A 25,398-nucleotide genomic window follows, 5' to 3' on the forward strand; every position below is an offset into this window, starting at 1 on the left:
TAACTAAAAAAATCCAAGAGGTCTCAGGAATAATCTTAATAACCTACATTCTATCACAACATATTCATGATATCCTACTTCAAAATGATTCAAGCAAACTGCAGGCTTCTTCACTAACTACTGTCTTAGTATGTCAAAAAGCATTACTCAAGATTGAGTTTGAAGGCAATCTTTTGCCATAATCTTTGATTAAGCAAGAAAACTCAGTTACATCACATGTATCAAACAAATAAGACATCCAACATTAGGAATCTTGAACTTTTAAGTTCAAACTGGAAAAAAAAAAACAGATGTCCATGCCACAAGCAGTTCCATCAATGATCAAATTTCAGCAAGGATCTCATGGATCATCAGCCCTCAATTATCAGTAACACATTTCTGCTTGACCATGATTTAATGCCAGAAAGGCATGAAGAATGATGGATGCATAGATAGGTTTGGTGATGTCACTGGTATGAAGATGATAGATACCATCTAATCAGTTCAGTTAAAGATCAAGAAAGACAACTAAGATATTGGTATGAGAGATCATCTGAGTAAGCAAACACAAATACATTTGTAATTCTGTTGCACTTATAGCATCAAATATTTTCAAAAAATCACACATTTGGAGACAACATCTTGAAGGTTCTGGCAGATATGCATACAACAGATTGCAGCTTTATAACTTTCTAGAATACAATTTTGGATACATACACAGCTGAGAAATAGACTTTGAAGCTTATCCATGTACATAATATTATCCAGTGACATTTTCAGGAGCTGGAAAACACAAGCATCACAATAAAATTCATAAGAGCAATCAACCACCTCACAGCCTCACCTCTTCAATGCTACTGCATTTTGGATATACTGGACGCCCTAAGATTACAAAGTAAGGCATCACGTCCAGTTAGTAAAATGTGAAAAAAGTCATTTACTTGTTTTGACAGAGAATCTAGCTCACGGCCAAACACCTCTCCTCCATCGGTCAAATGTGTCATGCATTCTTGCAGCCTTCGTCTCTTTTCAGGGTCAGCATACTCCTTTGGTGAGTTCGACTCATCCTTCTTAACATCCATGCTTAGCTGTGCTGGTTCTTCCCCATAATCAATTCTGTTAGTTAAGGAACGGAACATCAGAGCACTCATTTTGAGTGCTTTTATTTCTTTTAGCGTCATTACTTTTCCACTCAGCAACTGTCTTCTAATTTCCTCATTCAAGAAAGCTTGCAAATTGTTGAATGCCTCGAGCCATAAGAACTCATCAACAATATGCAAGTCCATCAAGGGCTTTGAGCTGCCTGTCAGTGCTGTTATGATGATACTGCAAGTGAATAGAGTCATGACCTCAACTCCATAAAAGGCTCTCATTAGCACCCTCCCTTTGGCAGAATATTTTATCTTTGGCAAACAAAGGGTGTCATGAAGGATCTGCAAGATAGCATGACACTTTTCTAGCTTAGGACTCGAAGAGTTAGCCTGCTTCAGCCAATCATCAAGAGATACATGAGCTCTTCTCAATTGTTCAGATGAAGGAAAACTAGATGAGATATCCAGGATGCGCAGCACATATCGAAGCAAAAGCTGGCCTTGATCTAATCGGGTAAGCTCAGCACTTAATGCATTGCAAATGTCAAGCATCTTCAAACTGTTCTCAAAGTATTCTTGAATCCATCTCCCATCCCAGTCAGAAACAGGGAATTGAAGTTCCATTATTAATGTTTTAATGTCGGCGTGGACATCCGATAATGATTTAACAGCATGTTTTATCCAAGATAAAGAAAAGACATCTGAGATTACTTCTGCGTGGAGTTTTCTCATTTTTTCTGCAAGGTTTCGCTCGAAATGACTCAGTAAAGCAAGAAGCTTCGATGAGCCTTTGTGACCAGTAACCCGAGAATGATTTCCAAAGTGAAATAAGATGCACAGTCCATCATGTGGTCGGCTCATATTTTTAATTATTGAACTGCCAAAAGAAAGAAACTAATTTTAAAACAAATGCAATAAGTTAAAATTATAAAGAAAGCACAAAGTATAGAAATACTTCTTTGACTTTCTTTCAATAAACAATTTTAACAGCTAAGATATCTAAGCAAATGACCAGTGAGCTTGAAAGGTCAAGAAGAAAGCAACATAAATATTATCACTCATATGTCTTGAAGTTTCCTAGAACTAATCTACATCAATTTTAGCACAACCTGGTTTGGCTTGTTATTTCTCACAAGTTGCATTAATTTATGATGCGTAAAAGAAACAAAGAAACTTGTCAAGCTTAGTTGATAATACTTGAATACAAGCATACAAAGTGGAAACCTCCAAAAATTCTGCTTCCTAACATAATCAGTAAAAAAGTACTATTTTACAATAAGTCAATTGGCAGAATATGCATCCATGAAACAAAAAGAGTCATGGTAATGACTGATGAGTAAATACATAACCTCTCTACAGGCCAGGAATTCCCCAGTGTTGTTTAAACAGGAACTGGCCACACCACTATAGACTGTAGAGGGTTAAGTTTCGTTCAATACTAAATGTTCTGCAAACTTGTTTTGAGGGTCTAAGATTCGTATGCGAGCTACTGCAACAATAATGATAACCCATGACTTTGACAACTGCTGCAAGATCTTGTCATATAAAACAGGCTCGAAGGGGAAACCTGGTTAAGCTATCAAACAGGGCTTGTACACTCACGCTAATCATCAAACTAAACCTAATCTTGTGGTCATCTTGCAGGTCTAAACTGGTCCAGACTTCAGCCTTAGTCTCACAGGCCAATAGCAACCATTCATTAATCTAGTATCTAACATATAACCAAACCAAGAAATGAACCAGTACAGAACACATCTTGGTAAAATTAGAGACACTGCATATGCTTCACAATCTTCATGCATGATAGACAAGATTTGAGAAAGAAGGTAAAATTCCACAATAACAAGCTTTTTTCTTCTACTATATAGGCTCCTTTCCTACTTCCATCATTTCGATAAAATTTGACCAAATTGTAATTTGCATGACAGAAGTGGAAGGCAATTGAGGAACACAAACAACCCAATACATATTCCTGTTGTGCAGATTGTTTTGATGAATCATTCATTTAGATTGAAAGACTCGTATAACAGACAAGTCAGTGCCCATTGGTTTTCATTATTGCGTAACACAAGTTTATGCCAATTATCATAAAACAGGAAGTTAATCATCATAAACCCTAGTGTTGAGTGTGATAGATATCCACGATTCTCTCCTGCGATAGGTGACTCATCCCTCCATTTACTTATCCTGCTCTCTTCACAAAAAATGCAGCTATTACCAGCATAATCCAATTGCAATTTTACTAATAGCATTAAGCACGACCAGGATGTCAACAAGAGGCAAGTGTTAAGAACAAGTTAGTGGCAAACTACTGTTATACCCGCGTTCTACAACACGGATTGCTGCAGAGACGAAGATACGAAACGAGACAACATCGAACGATTTAATCACCAAGAAAGGAGCATGACACTAATCAAAAAAGGGGCACGAAATCAGGAAGTGACAAATCAATCATGGGGAGACAAGCATAACACTAGAAACTTGCGGTACCTTCTCTCTATCTATCTAGATCACGAGGCATGTAGTAATATCAGGGGAAATTATGGTCAAGGGGGTAAAAATCAACCCCGCAGTTCAGCAGGTAACTCCTGAAAAAAGGCGTGGAGACAGAGAGCGGGAAGCCGACGACACCAAGCAGTGGCATCTTGATCTTTATAGAGGCCGATTGCGCGTTTCTGTTCAGGTACACAGGAACCATAGGTCCTCAGAAGAAGACGACTTTGAACGAATCAAAATCCACAACCCCGCGTGCAAGAAAGATTCAACGAGGAAAGTAAACGACGACGAGCCTTCAAAGAGATGAGATCGAGGAGACGAAGCAACACGAGAGAGAGAGAGAGAGAGAGAGTCCCGAGGAGGTAAAGAAGGGAAAGAGGAGGAAAGCAAAGCGTGACGTGCGAGGAAAGCCCGAGCAGACCAAGTAAACGCCTATCGCTTTATGATGTAATGAGCTGTTAAACATGAGGCTCATCATCATCATCATCATCATCCTCATCTGACGGTGGTGTTTTTTTATTGAATTTTTTAATATATATCCCTCATAAGCAATTGGTTTTCATATTTATTTGTAATTGTAATTACATATATATATATATATATATATATATATATATATATATATATATATATATATATATATATATCCTCTCAAACCTAAAAACTTGAAGTCACTGCATATAGTAAATTAACTGCTAATTCATGATTTTTTTAGAATTTATACTAATGATAATAATAGTATATTAAAGTTTATGTTATTTTTATCTCTTCGGAGACATTCGATAAAATTAAAGAACAATACTGAATGAGATTTGTGAAAAGATAATTTTTTTTTTTTTAGTTGTTATTTTGTGAGCTATTTTGTCTATTTAGTTATTATTTTTTGGCCTAAAACAGTGACTTTTTGATCGTTAGTTCAGTAAGGTTTTACTGATCCTTTGGGTTGAGATAATGTACAGTATGTTGATGTTGATGAAGTAAAAAGCTTCTCTTTTATCATTTTTCTTTTGTTTTTTTTCTTTGGATGCGTGATTTGCTACTATTGTCCATCTCCCTATTCTTTATCTTTTTTATTTTTTTATCAAGAAAATAAAAAATAATGTGAAGCATGAACATTGGACATCATGTAAAGTGGTAATTTTGCATATATGAAATGCACCATTTTTGAATTTTTTTCCAAAAATAATGTGTCATAAACCAAATTTTCTACATATATTGTTGTCCTATTTAGAAGTTCAAATATGAAAAAACATTATATGGGCTCCACTATAATTTCTTAGAAATATAAAAAAAAAACAAGGAGAAAAAAAATGACACACTGTTCAAATACTAAAAAATCTATTAAAATATCAATATTTTTTTTAAAATTAAAAACCATGACATATGTATATAAGTATCATATCCAAATCTTACTTCAAAATTTTAAATCGTTTTGAATAGTGCATTTATTTGATGCATTGTTTTTTATTTTTTTCTCAAAAATAATGCATCACTAATTTGATTTTTTTTTTTTGCTAGACCAAAATTTCTAATATATTGAGGACATATTTAGAAACTTAAAAGTGAAAAATATTATATTATTACATTATAGTTTGTTAGAAATATAAAAAGAAATTGAAAATAAAAAATGATAAACATTTTAGATACTAAAAAAATAAAAATATCAAAAAGCTCTCTAAAATAGAAAACTAGTTACATATGTCCATAAGTGTCCTATTCAAATTTTTTTTAATAATTTAATATCATTTTAAAGAATGCATCTGTGCAATGCATTAATATTTATTTTTTTCTCAAAAATAGTGCATCACCTATTAGAATTTTTTTTTCTAGACTAAAATAGAAAACCGAAGACATATGTTCATAAGTATCTTATTTAAAATTTTCATACAAATTTAAGATCATTTTTAATAATAGTGCATCACCTATTAGAAATTTTTTTTTCTGAACTAAATTTTTTACATATATTGTGAACCTCTTTAGAAGTTCAAATGTGAAAAAACATTGCATGGATGAATTATAATTTGTTAGAAATGAAATAAACAAGTGAAAAATAATTCACTTTTTTGGACAAATATTTTATTTTTATAAAGAATGCTCACAATAGTGATAGTAATACTGTTCACAATAATAAACATCAATTCAACCCTAGTGCCCTAGCTATATAATAAACCAAAAATTCAAAATTTTTAGCAAATATTATTAGAGAAATACAACCCCAGAACCCCAGCAAAATAACAGACCAAAAGTTTGAATCTCATAATAAATACTTTTACATAAACGAAGACATACGTTAAAGGATCCTCAAAGCTATGTCGCAAACAATATTAGCTATTGATATATTTTTGAAATGCTTGAACTTTAGAACTCTCATTTCGATAGTAACGAAATATAAGTTCAAATGAGTCGATGTCGTCAGCAATAAAATTCAACGCTCGTAGACAACGAAGCTCGATCGTAAATATAATGATGTACGAAATCAACGATGCCCGAATGTTATGGAGTACAACAATAAAAGTGAATTAGAGAGCGGCTAAAGTTGAAAGACATATCGTGTCAATCGATAAATAAATATAAAATAAGAATATACAATGTACAGTAAAAAAATATCTATTTAAGTTAAATTATTTTTTTATCCGATTTAATCATATGTGAATCTAGACGATTTCGAATGTTAATGTTATATTTTAAAAAGTAACAACGTTGTTTGAATATTTTTTTTAGTAAAGATACTTTGCCCAAAAAACAAAAAAAAAACCAAAGTTAGATTCTTTTTTCAAAAAATTATCCACGTATGAATTTATGACGTGTTAAACGATGGAGTTGACGATCGTAAGTCTCAGAAGCGCCCAGGAAACACGGTTTTTGGTTTGGGAAAGATGGTGAGTCCCGAATAAGTCACTTGCGTGTCTTCTTGTGTTGCGCTGAGTTCGCTGCCTCGATCGAGACACCGAGCGCGGCATGGAAAAGGCTTAGTGGGAGAAAACACAGACCAGCACACATAATTAATCGTAGGAGCGAGGGACTAAGGATCCTCTCCAACCCTAATTTGACATGGAACCCTCCAATCCTCACGTGTCAACCCCGCTTACTTATTAGACTTTTGATCACCAAAAAATATGATCCGAAGGCCAAGTAAAACAGTAGCTTGTTCTTGGTGTTGCTTAGTCATGACATGCCCGGTGGGACCCCAAGAGAAACAAAATCTAACAGTGGGCCCACCTGTGCTATATATATATATATATATATATATATATATATATATATATATATATATACGTTAAAATCTAATACTAACCATCCAAATACTTGGATGATCACATCTCAGTATTTGACTGAAAATACTGTCTCATATCAGAGACAATGGGCAAAAGCTCAGATTATGTTAAGAAAAACCATCATAATCTTTTTCTTTCTAATTACAGATTGTTAATACCTGCCATTAAGATGCAAACACTTCTTGGTTCGCTTGCTTCTACGAAGAGTGAAAATAAACGGTGCAAGAGAAGGAAAGGTGAGCAGAGGAAAAAATAAGCAACCTCGAGAATAATTCTTGTAAAAGTCATCTTGTTTTACCACAATAAGACATTGCACATAGCCATGACAAGTATCTGTTGAGGAGCTTCCGAGACAGTAACATTAGCAATAGTACAAAATGATCATCAATATTCCTGCATATTTTATAATTCCAGCCACTCTAAACTTAAGAGCATAAACATCAAAACATTCCAGGAGAAAAGATTGCTTTTTGATCTGAAGATGAACTTGTATGTTGTTTCCACCTTTGCTACAGTTATTAGCATCACCGGTAATAACTATATGGAACTCTTCCCAAGAAGTTTCTGAAGCTGACCATTTGCAAGTGCATCCAAAGTTTCTGGTGACATGGAGAAAAGTGAGAATCACACTGGAAATGAACCAAAAGTTGACTCAAATTTAAAACACAAAGAACTTATCGAGTGGGGGATGCCAACCATCTGAGCCACCAACATGTTGACCATTGATAAATACTTGAGGTACAGTGTAGCGGCCAACTAAATCTAGCAGAACATTTTGAATTTCTCGGCCATCATCTGCATAATCAGATACCAAGCGAGAAAAATGGCAAAAAGAACCGGTTAAAGTTGGAACATTTTAACTGTTTAGGCAATTCTTTTCCATTCTGCTGAAAGTTGTATGCAAATAAAACGCAATGTCATTACCCCGAAGATCAAGCTCTATAACAAACGGCTTCTCCTGTAGCTCACTGAAAACTCGCTTAGCGCGTGAAGAGTACCTACAGCAGAAATGCAGTATCAAACCATACTTGTATTTTTATCAAATGAAAAATGACGATAACCAGAATAACATAACAAATAATGACTCTAGTTGCATCCTGAAAGACTCGAAAATTCCAAAGTCCTTGCCACCAACCTTAAACACCTTCCTCTTCCCCCCCCCCCCCTCCCCCGGCGAAAAAAACACCCACCCACACACACACACACACACGCACAAAAAGGTCATGAGAGGAATCTAATAGTTCATTAAACTACCTATTATCCATTAAATACTAAGAATATCAACATAAAAGGGAACCTTCAAAACAAATTCTCAGCATCCAGTTTTAATGCACTATTATTACAAATTATCAATTGTGAATGAGTTTACTGGACCTTGTAATCTATTTTACTGCTAATATATTATTATTTTTTAACATCTCGAGATTTTGTTTGGAAGTAAGGAGCAAGTATGCTTAGAATGACTTGATATCAATGGGGTCTGTTGCAGATATACCACCAATAATTATGATATTATAATTTCCTTTCAGAATTATTGCCTTCATCATCGCATAAAAATTGCACAAATGCTTGATTAACCAAAGTTACATTTGAGCAACAAACCATGCATGTGTTTCCAACATATTTATCCATTTTCACTTCTTTGAAAACAATAACAACAAGATTACTAGGCCATCATGCACAGAATATAGATCAATGACTTGACAGATTGAAGATTTTTTGCCAAAAAGAGAGAGGGAGAGAGAGAGAGAGAGAGAGAGAGGAATCTCAGTTTGTCAGTGGCTAGCATTATGGAAGGACAACCAGAAAGATTCAGGGTAAGTTAAATAACCTGTTAGTTTAGCATTCAATATATCACCTAAGTTGATGACTATATCAAGCATAGGTTCCTACTAGAGATGTTGAATGAAATCTGACTTATCATGATCCACAATTTTTTAAAGTTTACCTCCATAACACCATTGATAATCCAGTTTATTCCTCATAGTGAAAAGCTTTAGGAAAGAATGAGCAGAACAGAGTTACTACAGAAACACATCCAAATTCAAGAAGTGACAAAAAATTTCTTCGACCCTATCCAACCTAAATCAGTGCATAATTGTTCGATTACCAAATTGCCTATTGCAACCAACAAAAGGACCTACTTCGAGGAAATCCTTTTTAAAATCTTTTTGTTCCTATTGAAAAATCTTTTGCAAGTGCCTATTCTACCAAAATTCCTTTTTCAAAGTGAATATTGTAAAACCTTTAAACCTTATTTTTTGCCTATTATAATTTTAGTGCCATTTAGGCGATCAATATATGTTCTATTATAATTTTAAATGAATTATTAACAAAATTAAGAGAATATTATGGTCAAGTGGAACTTTTTATTGGAAGAGAAAACGGGAAATTTTGCTTGAGCTCATCTATTGCCTCCCCGGTACATTAAACAACGACGATGACCAAAATCTCGTTTTTTGGTAGACCAAGTCTCGATAATCAAGACATCAATTCATATAGGTCATCACTGAATCATAAGAACAACATCTAGTTGCCGATACCAAACCAACGAGATCGAGATCATATAAATCCACATCGATCACCATGCAAGAATGAGGAAACCAAACCAAGAAACCAGAGAAAAGGAAAGGAGAGTTACGGGCAATAGGATTTCGAGAAGATGGCGATCCTGTTGGAGTAGACGACGTTTTGGACGAAGGCGGCGGCGGAGTTGCTCCCGCGGTCGGCCTCTGTCGCGGATCCCAAGAGCAGCAGCCCCACCGCGACCACAAGGCCGGTGATGCCCAAACGGCTACCACGATGCATCGTCGGCGCGTGAAGGGGCTCAGAAGACCACCTCTGCCGTGTCGCTGCGTCCGCCTTACTTTGAAGCAACCGGACGCTTGTCCGTGGGCCGAGCCTGACTTGGCACATAACATGTGTGGATTATAGCCTTCATTTCCCTGGTTTAGTGCAAAATAGATATACATGTACATGCAATTATTGACCGTGCCAAGTCAGGCCCAACCCAATCTCAGATGCATAAGATTGCTCATGTGAATGCTCGGATGGAATAAGTGAGTGTCGAATCAGGTTGGGTTTGAGCCTTGTCTCCTCGGGCTCACCTTCTCTCTTGGTAGGTTGCCTTCTTCGTCATCAAACTCCTGCACATAAGCCAAAATCGGAATAGGATTTCTCCACTCGATCTCTCCAAAGTTTAAGTTGAATACTCAAAATCCTCTCCATGATGTTGGTCAAAAGGTTGGCTTTTATACCTATGAACGAGGGGCGATCGTACATGGTTCTTTAATGGTTGTCGACTCTTTGGGCGACTGGCTTGTACCTTGCAGATGAGCACAAACTGACCTATACGAACCCACGTTGTGTGGCACCATTCCGAGTTTTATGAAATTGCTCTACGGTATGTAGTACCAAATAGTACAAGGGCAAGTGGTCGCCATGTTTAGGTCTGAAGTATCACGTCATGCTAACCTGGAGCTCCTTTGTTGGCATTGTCATGGTCGTCAACCGTTGTCACGTGAATGGTGCTGAAATATATCATATCATTCTCCCTCCCCCTCCCCCCTTAGGGGCATGCACCAGGTTCCTTGGGGAGGGGTTCGGGGCATGGCTTAGTGCCACTTGTTGGCTAGGTTGACTGTCATGCTGAGATTAGTGGTTCAGTCGTTGGTTAGTCGGCGGCTTCCACTCGGGGTTGAACAGGTTGCGGAACATCACCCGGGGATGGGGTTGGCCGATCAACATAACTCGAATATAAGATTGGTCGCATGATATTGTACAAACACTCAAGTGGCTGAAGGGCATTGCTCGGGCACCTACCGCATTACTTGGGCCCATGTTTGACCGAGCAACTGCTCGGATAATGATTGGACCAAGCAACGAGTGACCATATATGACTAGCCGAGCAACACTTCTTGGGCATTGGGGACTAGTTTGGCCGAGCAACATAGCTTAGGCACTGGTTTGGCCGAGCAGTTGCTTAGACAATGATTAAACCAGGCAACGATTTAATTGCATATGACTGATTGAGCAAAACTACTCAGGCACTAGGGACTAGCTTAGCTGAGCAACGTAGTTCGGGCATTGGCTTGGTTGAGCAACATTACTCAGGCCTATGTTTGGTCGAGTAACTACTCGGACAATGATTGAACTGAGCAACGACTGATTATATAGGACTGGTCGAGTAACGCTGTTCGAGCACTGGGGACTAGCCTAGCTTAGCAATGTAGCTCTGGCACTGGGTTGCCCGAGTAATACTACTCAAGCCCGTGTTTGGGCGAGTAACTGCTCGGACAATACATGACTGGTCGAGCAACGTCACTTAAGCACTGTGGATTGGCCTAGTCAAGCAACGTAGCTCGAGCACTGGCTTAGCGGAGCAACACTACTTGGGCCCATGTTTGGTCAAGCAACTACTTGGACAATGATTGAATAGAGCAATGACTGAATGAGGGCCCTTCTTCTAGTACTAAAATATTGAGAAACCTTTATGCCATGACCGAAGTGTCAGTACGGCTTGGTCCAATCTCAGATGCTCAAGGTTGCCCATATGAATGCTCGGATGGTAAAAGTGAGTGTTCGATTGGATTGGGTTCGAGCTTCATCTCTCGGGCTCACCTTCTCCCTTGGCAGGTTGCTTGCTTCTTCATCACTAAGCTCCTGCACATAGGCTAAAGTCGGAAGGACGATATTTCAACTCGACCCCTCCGAAGTTTAAGTTAGTATTGAGTGAAGTAAGAGGGAGTTGAATACTTGAAATCCTCTCCCTGACGTTGGTTAGGGGGTTGACTTTTATACAGGGTCGATCGTACATGGTTCATTAATAATTGTCGACCCATCGGGTGGTTGGCTTGTATCTTACGGATGAGCATCAACCGAGTTATACGGACCTGCATTGTGTGGCATTGTTCCGAGATTTCCGGAATGGCTCAGCGGTATACGACGTCAACTTGTACGGCATCGAATAGTACGAGAGCAAGTGATCGTCCCGTTCGGGTACGAAGTGTCGCATCGTATCCACCTGGAGCTCCTTTGTTGGCACTGTTATGGTCACCGACCGCTCTCATATGGATGGTGCTGAAATATATCATATCAATTAGCGATATGAAATGAATATTATTTTTTATTTTATATACTCTAAGAACTATTATTTTATGTGTAGACCAAACAATTCAAAGGAGACACCATACATATTGGCATAATTCTCATAATGATTCCGTCAATCACCAAGACCGGGACATTTATTACTTGTTTATTACCCAATGATTGCTGCTTAGACTAACCAAGCCAAAATAATTAGTGCGGTTCCAACCGATCAATGAGAGAGAGAGAGAGAGAGAGAGGTGCTAACTGTCAACTCCAATGGAACTTTTGCAGGCCAAAAGTATATTGACACTGCTGGCTTCTGCTCCTCGGAGTTACTACGCCTGCAGTGCTCGTTAGAAGGGGAGACGAGAGAAGGCATCCAATGGGACGCCATGATGACTCCTAGTTAATGCCGCAATAACCAAAGCAGTGTCCGTAGATGAGACGATCCATTCGATACAAGGCACAACAAGGTACATCTTCTCATCGACAACAAGGTATGATTCCGTTGCCATCAAAGGTCCGCAGCACAGTAGATGGACATTGGTATGAGCGTCCCTGTCACGTGAGACGCATGCTGTGCATCCGCATCTTTTTCGATTCATGTTCAAAAGATCATACATCTATTACAGCATTGATGATCATCAAAACGATCACATCGTTCTAATCACATGAAATATAATCTTAGTTTATGCTAATATCATCAATCTGACTCAACCAAATTAAACCGATCGCAACCCAATTAAACTCAACCCAGCAACATCCTGTTCAATCAATTCCCAGATTTGCTGTTTTGGTCCACCAAGAGTGTCTACACCATAACCGGTCCGAGTCATGGAAGGTTCACCGTCGTTGTTGCCATCATGAAATCCGTGCCCGGTTCAGCCTGCGGCACCAGAAACGTCCGTTCCCATCACCAACGACGCTTTTTTGTCGAGTCGGACCAAATCATCCATCAATAAGCTGCAACCAGCGGTTATTCCCGCTCATTCACTTTATTTCAAAGTTTTCCCCTTGGTCGGGATCCCCTGCAATCACGGTGACCGTTCGAGTCTCCAAGCCAACCTTGAATCAGCAGCCCCAAATCAATGGACGGCTTTGATCTGGAATAACATGTTTACAAATGAAAGGAAAATTGGGTAGGATCAACCCTTCCTTTCCAGCTCGGTTACGGCTTACCCCACCCGTTCCATCGGTCGTCGCGTCGCTTTCTCCCGCCCGTAAACGAGTAACCCTTTCCATTGTGATTGGACAATTCAGTGGGACCGAGTTATGGACCAATAGAAAATTAGGTATCGTGGATATGTCGTTTAAGTTCCATCTAATTAAGACGCTCCACGTCGGGTCACGTTTTCCACGTCACCCACGCCCTCGTTTACATACGGGAGAAACCTACCCATTTGCTTCTCCTCTTTAACTCGTGCCCTGGCCACCGACTGAACTCTTCCGCAGAAAAGGGGAGACCGAACCCCTGCTTGCCTCTTCCTCTTTTATGTTTCGAATCTAGTCATGTGATATCGTCCGACCGTTGTTTGCTTCCTCCTCGCCACTTCTTACCCTCTCTCCACCTTCTCTTCTCTTTCTCTCCTTTAGCGCGTGCCAGCGGGCCGAAGGAGTGGGGGATAGTTCTTGATCGCCGCCATTGATGGTGGGTCCGTACTCCTCCTCCTCGTCGAGGGGGCGGAGCAGCTCCCCCTTCGGTCACCGGAAGCCGCCCTCCACCTCCTACTCCTCCTCCTCGTCCACCTCCTCCTTCGCGAACGGCCGCCTGATCCCCCGGTCCTCCCCGTCGTCGGTGTCATCCCACTTCTATGGGTCCTCCTCCAATGGAGGATTTTCCAGATCCGTGACCCCGACTCGCGGCCGCGCGGAGTACTCTAAGGCGCGGGTGGCACCGGCCGGGTTCTCGGCCGAGGAGCTGGTGGTCGAGCCTGCGGACTCCGGGGGATCTGGGGATAGCATCTCCGTGACCGTCAGGTTTCGGCCTATGAGGTAAGGGGGATGGATCTGAGGGTGTGGCGCAGATCTGAGTAGGTTGGGCTCGGGGATCTATTTATTTTGTTTATGGATGTATTTATTTTTTCTTGCATTTTGAAGTGGGTTTTGGTGGTGAATAAGGTGTTCTTGGAGGTTATTTTTTGTTGTTATTTTAGGATGTCGAAATGAGTTTATCAGATGATTTTGGCTGCGCATTGCAGTGACCGTGAGTTTAAGCAAGGAGATGAGATGGCTTGGTATGCTGATGGGGATAAGATAGTCCGTAACGAGTACAGTCCATCCACATTTTATGCATTTGGTAAGATTTTATTGCTAATTGTTTTCTGATTTTCGTGGTACTGATATCTTTTGTGCAAAAAAAAAGAAGCAATGAATTATCTTTTGGAATATTTTTGTTGTTGCTGTTCTTTTTAGTAACCTGTCATGCTGGACAAACTAACTGCAGCTATTGAAACTTGCAATTGATCTCATTGTGATGTACTAATTGTCCACTGAGGAGTTGTTGCACATAGCTCCTACTCTGTCATATCTTCTGAACGTGTCCCAAGCACAGTGGGATGGACTTTCATCTTCATTGTTCTGGAATGGAAATAGGACCACTGCAAAGTTATCCACTTCACATGTCAATGTGACATTACTTGTTTTGTACATTGCTTTACCCGGCATTAGGATACTAGGAGTGGACAATTACAGTCTTTTGTCATCGTAGATTGGTTCATGCATGGACAGAAGTGGTTGTGAATCACATTATGTTGTTCTGTGCATTACCTGGCCTTTTGCTGTGCTCCTATATGGTTTCTTCTGTTCCCTGCTAAGACATTCATTTAAATATCCTAAGCATGATATCAATGCCTCTTGTCCCATTCCATTTTCATTTGACAGAGCTTCATGTTTCTGTTATCTTTCTGATGTTATACTGTTAATGCCAAGAATAGAATTGCAAGATTAGCCTTATTTCTAGTGCTATTATTTCAACCAGATAACACAGCACGTCTTAGCCTTTTGTAATAGTCAAAAGCTTGGTGGATTTGGTTCACGTGTATATTGTTTTTCCTGATCAGCATCACTACTGCTCATCTTGTCATGCTCTAGGCAGTAAAGTACCACGGTTGATACTACATTGTAGTTGTTCTAGCCTTCTTCATTGGAGACTTGTGCAAAGCATCAAATACTATACGGACTGGTCAGCATGGGCTGTTATTTACCAGTCTGACAACTGATGGAGATTTAGATTGGATGATTTTGCATGGTTAGGGTTATATGGGTTGGACTGGCTGATTTGCTCATCATACAAAGCAGTAAATAACCCAATACAAGTACTTGGTGATAAGATTATTGTTCGCTATATATAATCGTTTTCTTTAATTTTTGACATTTATATTTTTCCAATTTCATTGTCCTCAATCCTTACTTCTCTCTCTCTCTTTCCCCTTCCTCCACCGCCCCCCCCCCCCCCCCCCCCCTCTTCCTCATTGCATGGCAGTTGTGTCCTCCATCACTGCATTCCTGTTGGTGTCTCCCCTTCCTCCTTGTCCCGGTCACCGTTTCCTCCACCATATCTCGTCCTCTTCTCCATCTCTCCTCTTCTCTCCTGTTTGGATGGTAATGGCCTGTACTGAAATTTGATGCATTGGTTTGTACAGGAACCATACTGATAGGTATTGACACCCAACTGAGATCTTAAACTTTGGAGTGGAGATCCTTGCGACAAAAGATGGATAGGTTCATCTGTCCTAACCCCATCTATGCTAGAGATCCGTCATAGGCTCACTGTCTATATAGGACTTGCAATGTGAATTATTTGGGATCCAGACCACTTAGTAACCTTTAGTCCATCTTAATGCCACCCCTAATACATTATATTTCAGCTTATTAGGCAATTAGATTCAAGTTACAGTTTCTTCATAACCCTGTGAAAATGAGTCTTGATTGACATTTTTATAGGGCCATGAACTAGAACCTTTTTCATGAAGCTGGCAGGACACCTAAATGATTCATAGGTATTAGTTACTCTTCTCCCTCACAATGATCCTTATTTAGTTTATTGTTGAAGTAGATGAATGAACAGTGTAATTTGCCACAATTACATCTCAAGTGATGTTAATATAAAATTCTCATGATATTTCAGGACTTGGTTTAAGGGTGCTGTATGTGTATTTGAACTTTTTTTTGGAGTCTACAGTTGTAACTTTATGTACGTTCTTCCTACCATGTAGCTCTACCAAGGCTATAGCTCGCATATGATGAGGTTGGAATTTTTTCCTTAAGAAGAATCAAATCTATCTCGTCTTTTGCAGCTAAGCTTTGTCAAGGGTAATTTTTTTGAAGGCATTGCAACTATATGCAAAGTGTTCTTTTAAAATTCTGATTTTTGCTCTATCTTGCAGTTTTTTGTGTGTGCAAAAATTCTATTCCACTGTCATCTCTTTCAATTTTGTTATCGCACAATGCGTTGAACAACAGAATACTGTCTCCTACTGTCCAATTGCGAAGTCTTGCTTGCTATGAAGTTTTGATATGCGTATACTGTTTTCCTCTTTGCTGAAATGGAAGAAACTATTGGATGATACATCTTTAAATAATACCAGTTTCAAACCTTTATTCTTTCTTATTCTACCCTTATTAATTTGTCATTATCTAATATTTGTTTATTTTGTAGACAGAGTTTTTGGTCCTTCCACAACTACTCAAGTAGTTTATGATGTTTCTGCTCGGCCTATAGTCAAAGCTGCGATGGAGGGCATCAATGGTTTATTAACTTGGTCTTCTTTTTCATTGTTTAGCTGCAAGTTCTCAAAATTTTATTTGCATATGTTGAGTACAAATGTGCTTTGTGTTCTTCAATTATGCCGTTTCTTTGGCTTGGCAAGGACAAGGTTGGTCTTGTAGATAAAAATTCTACTTCTTTACTGTTATAAAATTTAAAGAAATAAACTTCAAAATAATTGGTAGGAAACGTTATCCAACTTTTTATAATATTTAGCACTTAGACTAATTGACTAATTACAAAATAAAAGGGATATGCAATGGGAGATATTTATACTATATTTGCTTGATGTTATTAAATTGTAACAAACCTTTTGTTGGTTGGTGACTAGTGGAATCATGGATTGTATGGCAATCAGATATATAAGTCCTTGACAAGGTTTATTATTCTTGGTGAATGTTACTTTGGGCAAGAAAGGGGCAAACTGTGTGAGTTTGATGTAAAATAGAAAGATGTAAGGAATCAAGCTACTTGAATGCCTTTTCCTTAACTTGTGGCTCATTAATCTTTGGATGTTGCAATGCATTTATGGGCTTGTGATTCTGAAAGTCGTAGTAGTTGAGGAAGATTGTATGAAAGTGATCCATTAATTTTGTTGAGCATGAACCATTAGTCAAAAATATTGAACCAGTAGTCAAAAATACCTAACCTTGAGTTAACAGCAACTATCAGACCCTTGTAAATCAGACATCAGACCCTTATAAATCAACCGTTAGACTCTTATGAGTCGATATAGGTTCTTACTCACTTCGGATGTGAGACTAAATTGGTGGCTTGACGTTCTCATCAAGTCCAACATAGGCTAGACCAAACCTTAGCACGACATATGTTAGGTTTGCATAATGGTGGCTCTATGCTGTGACATACCTTGTGGTCCGGTCTACGAATGATCTTTTCTACTCAAATCCCTCATCATGTCCAATACTCGATCAACTCACATCATTTGTCATGATATGACTTGATGGGATAACTAACCCATTAATTTTATTGAGCTGAAGCATTTGTTCACTCATCAGAGTCAATTTAAGTCCTTGCTGACTTTTGATGTAGGACTAAGTTGGGGTGTTACAAAGATAATATTAAATTCCTTGGATTCTTATAATTTCTACACCTTTTTTTTTCAACTCTTTGATGGCTCTGATGTTTTTGAGCATGCCTGGTTCTTTACTATATTAACTTATATATTTTTAAAAGCTTTATTTAAGTTTTGGATTTCGATCAGGTAACAGTTGAGTGTAAGAAAGTTGCCAAGTATCATTGTCAATGAACTTAACCAAAAAATTTCTTGTATTTTCATATATGGCATTTCTTAGCCAAAAAAAAATTATTTGTGCTCTTCTATTTGAAAGAGGCTCTTTCTACTAATTGGAACTAATTAAAATTTACATTGGCTTGTTTCTATAATACCGTGTTCAATCTAGATCTTTCATATCTAAGCATTAGTTAGCTGCTTACTAACCTCAACTCCACATTGACTTGTAGGTACGGTTTTTGCCTATGGTGTGACTAGTAGTGGCAAGACCCACACAATGCATGTAAGTTGACAGTCATGTGATAGACTATCCTAAGGATCTTTATTTTTGACAATTCTTTTAGTTGATTATAGTATTTCTTTTGGTATTTTCTCTTATTTCCAACCCACGTAAAGAGACATGCTATCACCGTATCACGTTTTCAGTGACTCAATTTTGAAGTTTCCTGCTCCCAAATGAACCCATCTAGTTTGCTTGAGTTTTAATAATTGGTGCACAATTTTTGTCATATATTAATGTTGGTTCACTTTCTTTGTGATTGGTTCTGTTAAACTTGCTTACGTCGTGTTCGATTAGTATTTCAAGTTGATATACTTTCTATTTATTTATTGCATTGATGCTGGTACCTTCAATAAAAAAGGGGAGAGAATAAACTATAGCGTTGAATGATGTTCATCTTGATGCTCCATCCAATGAACCTTCATCTCTGATGCAAGTGAAGGAAATATGCATTCAGGGAGTGCTACTAGTGTGTTATGAGAGAAAGCAAAGAGGCCCATTTGTGCTCAAGATTTAATTGAATAATAATAGGTCCTTGATTCTACTGCTCTTTAATTTGATTACATTGCACAATTGGTGGATCATTTCCACTTGATTCTGCTGTTCAATGTTCTTATCCTTGCAAAACTGGTGGGTCAATTTTCATGGAAGAAGATATAATAAAGGGAATATGTCACCATATCATTTGGGAGTAGTAGAAATTCTTGTTTATTTCTCATGGACTTCATGTCCAAAAACTAATTTCCAAATATAGTTTTCTCTGATGATTACTCCACCATGAGTGGATAACAGGAATTCAACCTGCACTTTCTCCTTAGCAAAGTAAATTTTACTGTTTGACCATATACATGCAAAATACTGTGGTATAATTGAAGTTTGCATATTAGATCTAGTTACTCTATTGGAAGCTTGAACTGCAACATTTGACAATAATCAACTTCTGTAGATGCTTTTTGGTTGTTTACTTTTGCAGAGTACCCTCTGACAATGGCCAACTGAAGGTCACTTTCATCCTCTTCTATAAAACATTCTTGCTATGGTCACTTGATTAGTTGTTACTTAAATGCCTTTTCATTGATCTGATTAGTGTTAAGAATATCAGCCTTAGATTTCTCATGTGACTGATTCCTGACTCCATCTTTGGACAAGTTACAGTACAAACACTAAGAAACACTTGACTAATCATATGCTGGGTTGAGAACAGATTAACATTGGATTGCTTGACAAAGCATGTGTGATATTAAAATCAAAGAAGAAATAAAAGTTGATGAGATGTAGCAAATGGAGACAAAAAGGGGGGAAAAATGAAGAGAATGATGATGCAATGCCAGATCAGTCTATGGTATTTCATACTTTGGAATGTATTCTTGATATTGACCGTCAACCAGGGCAAAATTATCAATGTGCCAGCACATAGTGGTCAGTCACCAAGGTCCTTCTCTCTCTCTCTCTCTCTCTCTCTCTCTCTCTCTCTTATCCCTATACTTTCCTTAAAAGAATAGCTATTTTTAATTAGGCTATATTAGGAATTGTACAATTACTACAAATCAACTCCGTTGATGGGCTAATGTGGCATCAAGAAAAAGAAAATAAGGCATCTACAAGGAGGCTTCTAATGATGAAGATAATGTGGAGATTGTTGTGAACTTGAGTACTAAGAGATTTCAGATCACACAGCATATTAGGTATTTGGCAAGCAGCTGCTGAAGCTAAGCTCAAATTCTTACTTGATGTGATGTTTCAATTTATATCTACTTCTCTTGAAGACTATTGCATCAAGCATTTACTTCTTAATGTCTCATTGTATACTTGTAATATATTCTTTAGTAGGATCAGAAATTTACTGCTATTATCTGTTTTCTCAGTATTGGCTACAATATCACCTTGTTAATGCATGAATTTTTTTTTGCTTGCTACCTGTGTGAACCATGAACTTCCACATTGAACCTATAAATATGAGTGTGAATCTTTGAATCTTTGTGAGGTATATACGAAGTTTTCCATGCAGCTGCATCAATCCTTGTTTAAACTCATATCTTTTGTGCTGATTCTTTCATTTATAGGGGGATCCCAAGACTCCTGGTATTATACCACTGGCCATCAAGGATGTCTTCAGCATAATTCAAGATGTATGCTATTAAGTGTCTCTATTATTATATTTAGCCGGTTATCTCTTTTATTCAGATTGGCTGTAACCCAATATCTACTGCAATTTCTTTGTGGAACTGAGAACATTGAGTATTTCTCTATGGGACAATACATGGTTACAAGTTGCATTCGTAACCATGTTTGAGTTGATTATTTGAATTTTATTCATTATTATTATAGTCAGCATTGCTAAATACATGGTTACAAGTTGCATTCGTAACCATGTTTGAGTTGATTATTTGAATTTTATTCATTATTATTATAGTCAGCATTGCTAAATAGGAAAATGATTAAATCTATGTGTTTACAGTGTTCAAGATGGCTTAGTGTTAAGAAATCTCTAAAATCAAATGAATATAGAAGCTTGTTTAATCTTATCTCTTGGATCAAACCATTAAATGTGGTTGTTATATTACATATTCTAGTCTTGTCGACTGACAGTTTATTATATGTTCATATGATTATCTTGTCTCGTGAATAATGAACCTTAAACCAAAAGGAAATTAGATAGAAGATAAGGAATAATAAATTATATGTCAAAGTGAATAAATTAGTAGCATACTTAAGGTTAGTTACAATTTTCTTTTCATTTTCATCATACTATGAGTACTAGGATAGCTAAAAGCCACTATGTCTTTCCACTTTCCCAATCATCATTGCAAGTCTGAAGATTAGTTGATACTAAAGAGCTTAATGGATTTGGTGGCATAAGAGAGGAATTGTATTGTAGTCTTAGTCTGAGGTCAGCTAAATTACCTGTTTCATGGTATTTTTGGAAGAACTACTTTAATTGTTCTTTAAAAGGCCATTCGTATTGGGTTTCCATAGTTAGGATGAGAGGAGAGCAATAGGAGAGTAGGAGAGGAATGGGAGAGCTACATATTATCAGTGTTTAATTAATGTCTTTCTTCTTGCATAACTACTCCACTTCCCATTATATCAGATCTACTGGTAGAAACATTACAAAAGTAATTGTTTGGTATATACTACTAGAAGTTGATTTTCATATAACCAATAGTAGGTAGTACTAAATCTGATTTGGTTGTGTACAAATTAGATCTTGGTTGATCCTTACATGAACCAGTTAATAACCAGATTAGTATATCAATTCTCAAACTGAGTTTTAAGGGAAAAACTGTGGTCCATATGTGGAATAACAAGATTGGAGTAAATCTGATCTTGATTTAATCCATTTACAGAGTTCCATGAAGCTATTGCCTGATATGATGCATTGACCTTTCATGTGAAGACACATTGTTGCATTGATATATTGAAACTTGACCAGAAAGGTTGAAAAAAATAAAAAACATCATACTTTTGTGGTCTTTACATGTTAAGTAGGCACATTGTGGGGGCAATGTTTGAAATTGCACGTGACATTGTAGCTGAATTTTTCTTTGGAAATTGTAATTTAAACATACCTTTTGTACCGGATCCTTCTTGCAATACTAATTCCTTGTTTAGTCAATTAAAATTGTGATTCTGAAACTTGAGTTTTTATTGGCAGACCCCAGGAAGAGAGTTTTTACTCCGTGTATCATACCTTGAAATTTACAATGAGGTAAGGGTCTACATCATGATTTATTGTAGTTGAAATATAATTGTTAACTTTATTCTATAGCTTACATGTGAGTCATTTATATGTTTCATTGGGTGCTAATCCAATTGAATATTTAATGTATACTTGTAATTCGATAACTGGATTACTGTTGTCTTGCTAGAAGTTTCCCGATCAAATGTACTTAAATTTGATCACAAAAATGCCATTGTAAATAATTTAACAATCTTGAGCTTTGTTGCATGTAATCTATGATACTCTTCAAAGCATATATAATTTCCTAGGTTTTTGCTAACCTATTGACTTGTTATTATTTAGGTTATTAATGACTTGCTTGATCCCACTGGACAAAATCTGCGTGTAAGAGAAGATGCTCAGGTATGAAGACATTTGTTTAATTAATGACAATGTGCATATTGTTTTCTGGCCCTTCGTAAAATAGTTATCTTGCCTAACAATGATGATGCTTGGAGAAGTAGAACATGACTTGTTTATAATGTCAAAAAGCAATTCTATGGCCCTTCCTGACATTATTGTTAATGGTGGTCAAAGGTGGAGAAATATTCATGCAGCTAATTCCAACTGGTTATAAAGAATAGGTTGTTATTTTTCTCTTACATGTGTATGCTTGCTTCCTAAGCTTCTACACCGAACCTTAGCAGGCCAGATTTACTCAAACAGTTAATGGTTTGTTGAAGCCATGCAGTTGTCTGTAAACTCTTTAGGTTGAATTATGCATTTTTAGTTGTTATGTTTGTTCTTATTTCATAATGGATATATTATTGGTGGGGTCTTGAGTCCAGATGGTAAACATGTGAACAAAATAAATTATCTTGAAGGTCTCATGTCACTTGTCTAAAAATCAGATTTAGTATGGAAGTAAGCAATTCCAAACCATGCATGCCAAAATGACAATTGAAATAGCTCATGGTCCATTGTATCATCAGAAATATTCTTTGTGCTTATCTAGTCAGGTTAAGAACGTAAGTAGATCTAAAACAATGCATATTTAGTATATGTCTAAGCTTTGGGAAGAAGCTATTCAAAAATGGTATACAGACTCCCATACCTCCCATCTGGACTACCTAAATCTAGCGGAGACTTCAAAACCCACTAAGAAAGAACTAGCTCACAACATCTCTGTCATTTACGACCGAACTTGTCTATCAAGTAGAGTAAATCTGAGAAACTTCAAACTTTTGCTTGAAGAAAACCGCAACCTTGAGCATAGGGTTAAGAACCTTGAATCCTCAATAACAACGCTATCTTCCTTACTCATCGAGAACAAGCCTCTTACTCAAGCTGATGTTCAAAAATTGGTGCTAGAAATAACTAAGCAACCCAAACTCATTGAGGAAGAAGCCTTACGACTTTCACAGAGCCTGGACCAAAAACTCCAAAGGATTGAAATTTTATTATCCAAAATAGAAAAACAAATCTTTGGATGAGCCATATATCCTCCAGGAGTACCGAATCTTACAAGGAAGCTCTTAAAGCTACTGAATCTATTGAACCCCCATCACTTGGGTTTCTCAAAACAAGTGATTTTCCGGGAACTCTCAGCCATCAGGTAGCCGTAATCAAGCAGCATAACGTACAAATTCAACTTCTGGTACAAATTGCTGAAGACATAAAAGGAATACGAACGGAGCTACAGACAATACGGGAACTGCAACAATCAAAGGCAACGCAGTCCCAAGTAGTACCAGACGAACTCATCACCAAATTAGCAAACCTCAACCTAGGCCCCTCTGAAAGGCCTAAAGAAACAAAAGGAAGAATATTAGTCTTTAAAGACCCTATAAAGATCTTCCAAGAAGCAAGAAGATGACTTCCAGAACACAGACCCAAGAGGTATCTACGTCAACTCCTCTCATAGAAGACCAAATCAGGAACTACAGAAGAAACCAGAGGAGAATATTCAACGCTAGAAGACGACTTGGGCAACTTATCTTCAGAAATACAGACTCAAACGCGCAGGTTCTGGAACAACAAATAGACCCTCAGGCACAGCTGCAATTATCCATGAGGGAAAGAGCTGCAATAGCACCTGCCGAAGTATTATACCACTCAAGAAGAGATGATGCGCATCACAGGGTCTACACGCATCGATCTGAAGAAGCTATGTTGGTCACCAACAATCAAGAAGACAGGGCTTTTATTCAGGAGCCAAGCTTTGACCAACTAATCAGGAGCGGGATGAGGTATATTCATCTCGGGATCCTACAAACAAGGGTCCAGACACTCCATAGACAGGAAGAGGGAACACTAGCACTATTAGTGTTCCGGGACAACAGATGGGCTGATGATAGGTCCATCATTGCCACAATGGAAGTAGACCTGACTAGAGGAAGTCAACTGGTCTACGTTGTACCAGACACCATGATGACGATAGGAGATTTTTACCGTAATATACAACTTTCTATACTAACCCGTGGATATGACACATGGCAGAATGTAGAAGCAAATCTGCTAATCACCAGGGGAATGGTTGGGCGACTTTCAAATACCCCGAATGTCGCCTTTGCATATGAAATTTCAGGGGTGGTGGATTACTTAACAAGCCATGGCGTAAGGGCTTTGCCAGGAAGAAGGTATTCCACAGCAGAAATCAGAGGAAGAGACTGGATGATCAGACCCACATAGGTCTCAATTCCCATGCAGCCTGTCGAACTCAGGAGTCGAAATCTAATTGACGGAAGAATTTCAATTAGCTTCGACAATTATAAAGCAGCATCAACATCCAGCAGGATCCGTTACAACAACGCGGATGACGAAACATTCAGCGACGAAGAGGAAATCCGAAGCCACACAATAGCTGTCAACATTCAATTAAACGACAGCGAGGACGAGGCTGAGGAGCTACGGGAAAACCTTAATTCCTACTTCCGAGACACCCACATCACAGGAGAGGAAGTAGAGATGCCGTACCCCCGGAAGCATCAAAAGGAATTAATCGCAGCAGGACTAGAGGAGGAACTGATAATGGAATACCCACAGTTAACAAGGCTATCTCAACAGGTATATTCATCATCTGCTATATCAAATTACAGGCCACCGACGGACTCAACCATGGGACCTGTAAACTATCCCCCGGCTGTAAATATAGAGTCCACAAGTCAGAGACCAGAATATGAAGGACACTCAAGACAGCCAAGGTTCAAGGCAAAGAACTTCTCGGAAGCCTGGAACCTCCCTTCGGCTTTCCAACAGCAAGGAGCGATGTTCATAATCCCATCCAAATTGGGAATGTTCGATGAAGTGTTTATGAGGTGGGAATCAATAACGAAGAATTTAGTATCTTTACAAGGATTCACAGATCCTCTAGCAAAAATGGAATTTATTGAAAATCTGCTCGGAGAAGCGGAGAAACTAGCGTGGATCCAATGGCGGATGGCCTACCCAGAAGAGTACCAACTACTTCTAGCCAATGCGGATGGAATGGGAGGAACACAAAATATCCTCT

At 38.1% G+C, this 25,398-nt stretch overlaps 3 protein-coding genes across 5 annotated transcripts in view; 1 reads left to right on the top strand and 2 right to left on the bottom strand.

The window, feature by feature from the left end:
• Positions 1 to 640: 640 nt before the first annotated feature.
• LOC103970322 (UPF0496 protein 4) lies at positions 641 to 3,981 on the bottom strand. The gene is made up of 2 exons (XM_009384053.3): positions 3,561 to 3,981; positions 641 to 1,947 (listed from the first exon to the last, which is right to left on the bottom strand). The coding sequence occupies exon 2, from the start codon at positions 1,929 to 1,931 to the stop codon at positions 834 to 836; it is 1,098 nt and encodes a 365-aa protein (XP_009382328.2). The 5' UTR covers positions 1,932 to 1,947; positions 3,561 to 3,981; the 3' UTR covers positions 641 to 833.
• Positions 3,982 to 7,094: 3,113 nt separating this feature from the next.
• LOC103970323 (monothiol glutaredoxin-S6) lies at positions 7,095 to 9,757 on the bottom strand. Its single transcript, XM_009384055.3, has 4 exons — positions 9,483 to 9,757; positions 7,766 to 7,839; positions 7,538 to 7,636; positions 7,095 to 7,440 (listed from the first exon to the last, which is right to left on the bottom strand). Exons 1-4 carry the CDS (start codon positions 9,755 to 9,757, stop codon positions 7,379 to 7,381), a joined length of 510 nt encoding a protein of 169 aa, XP_009382330.2. The 3' UTR covers positions 7,095 to 7,378.
• A 3,593-nt stretch (positions 9,758 to 13,350) lies between these two features.
• Positions 13,351 to 25,398, top strand: part of LOC135627755 (kinesin-like protein KIN-7K, chloroplastic) — a 40,878-nt gene continuing 28,830 nt past the window's right edge. The window contains exons 1-7 of one of the 3 annotated variants that reach the window (XM_065133992.1): positions 13,351 to 13,921; positions 14,128 to 14,225; positions 16,587 to 16,676; positions 18,177 to 18,229; positions 20,290 to 20,355; positions 21,882 to 21,935; positions 22,251 to 22,310. In XM_065133992.1, coding sequence (XP_064990064.1) covers positions 13,575 to 13,921; positions 14,128 to 14,225; positions 16,587 to 16,676; positions 18,177 to 18,229; positions 20,290 to 20,355; positions 21,882 to 21,935; positions 22,251 to 22,310 — 768 coding nt within the window. In that variant the 5' untranslated portion in view covers positions 13,351 to 13,574. The remainder of the gene's footprint in view (positions 13,922 to 14,127; positions 14,226 to 16,586; positions 16,677 to 18,176; positions 18,230 to 20,289; positions 20,356 to 21,881; positions 21,936 to 22,250; positions 22,311 to 25,398) is intronic. The other 2 variants (XM_065133991.1, XM_065133993.1) reach the window with 2 other exon arrangements.

This window comes from Musa acuminata, chromosome BXJ2-11 (genome assembly GCF_036884655.1).
Source record: "Musa acuminata AAA Group cultivar baxijiao chromosome BXJ2-11, Cavendish_Baxijiao_AAA, whole genome shotgun sequence".
Classification (NCBI taxonomy): Eukaryota; Viridiplantae; Streptophyta; class Magnoliopsida; order Zingiberales; family Musaceae; genus Musa; species Musa acuminata.